General features: G+C 39.2%; 1 protein-coding gene across 1 annotated transcript; it reads left to right on the top strand.

Moving 5' to 3' along the window:
* Positions 1-1,768: 1,768 nt before the first annotated feature.
* On the top strand, positions 1,769-2,623 carry LOC122661015 (transmembrane protein 230-like). Its single transcript, XM_043856309.1, has 2 exons — positions 1,769-2,177; positions 2,269-2,623. Exons 1-2 carry the CDS (start codon positions 1,988-1,990, stop codon positions 2,388-2,390), a joined length of 312 nt encoding a protein of 103 aa, XP_043712244.1. The 5' UTR covers positions 1,769-1,987; the 3' UTR covers positions 2,391-2,623.
* The last annotated feature ends 3,108 nt before the right edge of the window (positions 2,624-5,731 follow it).

Consider the following 5,731-nt stretch of genomic DNA (forward strand, 5'->3'; position numbering starts at 1 on the left):
TTTGTAGCCAAATTAATAGAGAGTGAGAAAGGGGGAAGGACATACAATGCAACTCCTGAGAAGAGTCATGAAATAATTATCTTAATATACACCACTATAAAACAAGTTCAAACATAAAAGCGATCTTACCCGTAACTTTTCATGTTCGTTGCAGACAACCCCATCACCTGAAGTCGAGATGAAGCCCAATTTCATTCTTTCTGTCACTCTCTCTCTAAAAGCAGAATGCTGAAAAAATTTCAGAGGAGTGGTGAAGATCAAGAAACGAATTATAATAAATCTTATCTAGCCCAAGGATAAAAAATAATAAAATAAAAATCAGGTGTTTAGGAAACAAGATCCAAAAGGGAAAATGGAGATTGAAGATTGATCAACGTACCACCTTCAAATTTAACAATAACGACACTATCCAACGGAGATCGCAAAACCCTCGCTCTCTCTTGTTCAGACAACCTTTAAAAGCGCCATTTCTAGAGCAAGACAAAATTTATTTATCTGACGAGAAGATTGGAGGATGGTACGATACAATACAAGGCATGTCTTCAGATGCCGAAATAACAGTTTTGGGTTATGTTCTCGGTGCTAACTACGATAGCATAAGTGGTGGTACGGTGAATGTAGAGCAAGTCTTTGGCGAGCCCTATGGCGATGACTCTGGCACTACAACCCATTCCACTAAGATTGAAGTTCTTGATGTTTCCCTTTAATTTGTATTTGTTAATGATCATGGACGAAAGAGATGGGGTGGGATTGAATAAGCCACTATTAAGGACGAGAATACCAATGTCATTAGGGTTGATGGAAGTGTTGAGGAAGAAAGAGAGTCGAGAGCGCCAAAGATGACTTGTTCGACCTCTTCCCTTGCAACGGCTAAGGACGTGCAGGGAGGAATTTCACCCATGCCTAAGGGGAGGTAGTTCTCGTCACCTAGGCCGGAGCGTTCGAGAATCCTGCCCTGAAAATCGAGTGAAGACTCGGTGAACGTCACCCACAAGCAATGTCTTCCCGATCACTTAAAAGATACTGAAGTTCACAGAGACGGGTCGGAGTTTGAAGAGAAGAGACGATCTCTGGTCAGACGGAAGGGAAATAGGGTTGGGTTGAAACTAGAATAGGTAAATGGGGTATAATGGAATCCGATCGTTGGATCTCTCCAGCACCCCCAACTCTAGAGAGGATCCAAATCCTGCTGTTGAGTTTCTATCCATAACGGTTGCAGTTTGTCTTCTTCCTTTCCCATTCTGCAATACCTTAAAACTCAGAAGATGGGAACAAACATAATTTAGGGAAAACTGAAACCTGTAACCGGAATGAGGGGTAGAGAGACTATGATTTGCTCTACCGTATTTGGTATTCCATACATGCCTCCTTAAAATTGATCCAACGGCCTATATGAAAAAGGCAAGATCCAATGGCTACTATGATGTTTGCGTGGAAGATTCTTTCCCAAACTCCCGGACAGAGAACTCTCTCCCTAAATGGAAATGCTCAGCATATACATAATGAGAGAGCAAGCAACATAGAGATACATATTGAAACAAAATGGTATCGTATAATGAAAGGCAGCTAGACCATTTCATGTGAGGAATTGAGAGACGGAGATAGCTAGCTATTAAACCTTGCCTTGGTGGCTCAGAGAAACTTCTTTCTATGGTATAGTGCCACCTAAGCCAAAAGGCAAATATCTTAACGATCATATTATATGGATCCCACGTGGCTTTATTTTCATACGTGTCACCTACGGCGAAAGAGTGCGCATTACGCACATCTGTACAGTAAAAGAGAGGAGCCGGTGTCTTCACGCCACTGCGTGCCGCCTTGCTTCTTTATCCTTCTCGAATGCCATTCCTTTGAAATTTCAAACCTAAATTTCTCTCTTGTTTCTTCCAAGACTCACCTAATAATAAATCTGGAAAAACTGATAAATAATCCCTTTTCTCTGTATCGTTAGCATTTGGATTGATTTCTGCCAGTTGAAGCTTTTTCAATGGCGTACGTAGATCACGCCTTCTCGATCTCAGATGAGGACATAATGATGGAGAATTCTTACGTCGTCCATAACCGACCTCCGATCAAGGAAATTGCGCTCGCTATCTCTCTGCTCATCTTCGGATCTCTGGGTATCATTATGGGGATTTACATGGCTTATAATAATGTTGGCGGAGACACAGCTCATGGTAAATGAAACCCTAGCTAAGGTTTTAGGTTTTGCATTCCCTATTTTCTCTTTCTCTTTGAATTTGCTGACTTGGGTGTTTGTTCTTATAGGGATTTTCTTCGCGGTTTTGGGTTCGATTCTCTTCATTCCGGGGTTCTATTACACACGGATCGCATACTATGCTTACAAGGGATACAAAGGGTTTTCTTTCTCCAACATACCGCCTGTGTAGAGGCCTCAGAGTTGGGAGCCATCAATTTTTCTCATACTTCATGTACATCCTCTGGCCGTCCCCCCTCTCCCCTTTCTAATATCTTCTATAGCCTTGTTTGAACGATGTAGATGTGTAGATGAAAGATCAGCTATGTGTACTTTATTGCAAATATGGTATTGTGGTATTGTGGTATTGTTCACCCAGATCAGCTCCTCAGTGTAATCCATTGTTTGATGTTGATATCTTTTTTTGGTTGACTAATAATATAGTTAGAATCCCTGCATATCCCAATATATATTTATCCACCCATATAAACAACTGCTTATTATTGAGGCACTCATTGAGAGGGTCATAATGGAGTTGGTTTTTGATTGCTAGCTTCTATGGTTTCTAATGAATAATAGTAAACTATTTATAGGATTTGATACTTTACGAGTCCTAGGGCCAGCTGAGGAGTAAAGAAATTTTCATGTATCACTGTTAAGATTGCACAGTTTCTTGATGGGTCCACATTTTGTAGCTTCCTTAATTTCTTTATTTTTCTGGGTACTTTATATCCATTCTAGGTATAACAAAAATGGATTTCCTTCCACTTTTTTCTTTTTTGTTTCTTCTGATGCAGTTTTATTCTTTCAGTACTAATGGTATTGACATGAATATCCATATTCTTATTCTGAAGTTGAAGTCTTCTGATCATATCCACCTTAAAGATGAAGTGAGAAAAGGAAAATTACTAAATGGAAATACAAATAACTAAATAAGCTATGATATATTGGACACTTCTCCTTTGTAGATGTATCATGTCTCCACAAAACGGTGTTGGGAACTTGTGTTGACGTAGCCAGACACTTGTTTTGACAATATAGGGTGTCTCTGCCATAAGCAGCTGAACATATTTCTCTCTCTCACTCTTTGCCGTGCCTTTTTCTCCCCCTCCTTTCACTTAATGGCATACTCTAGTGTGGTCCTACTTTGATGTTTCCTTCTATACTAAATTTCTTTTAGCTTTTTTTCCTTTGGACATTTTTTGATGAAACAAAGAAAATCTATTTACACAAAGATAAAAAGTTTACATAGGATTCCAAATACGCACTGTTGGTGTGCCTTTTCAGGGCATGGAAAGCCAGTTCCTTAAGATATACAAAAATAACATCGCTCTCAGAAAAACAGAAAGATGCATCTTTTGTTATAGATGATAGTTTCGAAAAATCAGAAAACTGAAGCCAAGGCCAAGGGATCCTTCTTTGGTTCAGGAAGTAGTTCTGTCAAAAAAAAAAAAAAAAAATTTCAGTCCAAATTTCCTTGATTCTACATCCCATTCTAGATGCTTGACGCACTCCATTGGTCATGCATTTGATTTCTGCATCAAAATTCTGGCTTGTTTTTGTGATCTCCATACCTGTCAAAACAAACTTTCCTTGGAGCAAAATAGTGTAATGTAGCCCTAGATGGGATTAACTCCCACTAGAAACCAGTGAATCAGGATCTCTAACAGTGCTAGCCGATTGGAGTAGGATTGGGTAATTTAGGGTAAAACTAGGGTTAGGGTTAGATTTTGGTGGTAAGGTTTATATGGTTTTAATAGGCAGGTCTAGGGGGTTATTAATTTGTAGGAATATCAGGGTTTGGATAGGTTTGAAAATTCTGCAAAATTAGGGCAGAATTGATCTATCAATCTCTGGGTTTTGGGTTTTAATGGAGTTGTGGTGATGAGGGGGTTAGAGATGGAATGAAGGGCTGAAATTTGGATCAAGTGTAGGGGGGATGAGTAAGGGACTTGATGGGAGTTTGGAGGGGATCAGGTGGCTGGAACTTGGGTGCTTGAAAACCAAGCTAAGGTTTCAATGGGGTTTTTGCAGGTTTAATGGAAGTTAAAGTTTAGTGGATAGATGGGGTTATAGATTAGGTCGAGTGAGGAGAAGGCTGGACAGATTATGGAGGTTTGAGTTGGAGGATGAGAGGAAGAAGGTGTATGCAGAAATTTAAAATCAAACTTACTGGTTTGAAGAAACTCCAAAGGCAGCAGCTTGACAATTGAGAGAAACCTCCTGATATTCACGATGCAAGGAGTCGCAGGAGTCCACCTACCCTATCCACCTTGAGATCCACAAGGATGCAAGCACTCAGAGAGCAATCAGCAGCAATAGCAGCAAAGCTAAGAAGCAGAAATTTTGAATATTGAACTGTGGGGGAGCCTCCCGCGATAATGATATTTATTAATCAAGGCTAATGCCAAAATCCTACTCAGATTAGGATTCAAATCAAATCTCAAGTCTGAATCTAATTACAAAACAATTCAGCCCTCCTATTAGAAATCATGGAGGGGTGGGGACTTAAAAAACAACTTAAACAATTAAAAGGGTAAAAGATTAATTTACCCCTAGGCAATAAAACACTTGAAATAAAACTGTGGGAAAAGGCTCCAACAAAAAACAAAAACAGCAGCCAAATTCAAGGCTGCTTCTTCCTCCTAGTGCTTGGACCTGCATCACTGTGTATGCCCATCCTGAAGCGTTCAAAGGGGATTTGATATTCCTGTGCAAATTAAAATAGGATAGTTTAAAGTGGGCAAATTGATGTTGAGGATGGATAGATAACAACTTCCTGGTAAAGGGGAGCAACTGATTGGTTCATTGGAGGAGGAAGATAAATTTAAATCTGAAATCCAAGTAGAAACATTTGAAAGAACCCACATAGGATCAGGGAAACCGTTACCTTTCAAGCAACGATTCTTGACGGCCCATATAAAATAACAGGTAATAATAAAAGTGCTGATGAACCAATTTCTACGTATGGATGATAGATGGGGTGAATTAAGGAAGTAGAGCATAATAGATGATAAATCAGGTTTAGGGAGGGCTTCAATTTGAATCCCCAGTGGCCCTGCAGCTCAAGTCCTTCGAGAAAATCCACAATCGAAGAACAGATGCCATGAACATTCATCAGATGTACTGCAAAAAATACAATCTTTGTTAATAGAGACAAATTTATTTAGAACACTACTGATCGGAAGGCCATTATGTAACAGCCTCCAAAAAAAACCTTAAATTTTGGATGGATCTTTAGATTCCAAAAAAATCTCCACCAAAAGGGTGGAGATTGGTAATTAGTAAATGGGTATATCGAGATTTTCTCAAAGCCTTGCTAACAAGTGAAGTTTTATAGTGTCCATTTTGGCTTAAGTTACAAAGCCAACGATCATTCACATCATGAGAAATATAAACGTTCCGAATATTATGAATTAAACTCGAAGGAATGCAAGAAGCTAACAAACTTGAATTCCACTGATGAGAATTAATAAAATTACTGACATGAGGGAAAGATGAAAATAAAGAATTTGAACCCAGCACATGGAGATA

This window comes from Telopea speciosissima, chromosome 5 (genome assembly GCF_018873765.1).
Source record: "Telopea speciosissima isolate NSW1024214 ecotype Mountain lineage chromosome 5, Tspe_v1, whole genome shotgun sequence".
Taxonomy (NCBI): domain Eukaryota; kingdom Viridiplantae; phylum Streptophyta; class Magnoliopsida; order Proteales; family Proteaceae; genus Telopea; species Telopea speciosissima.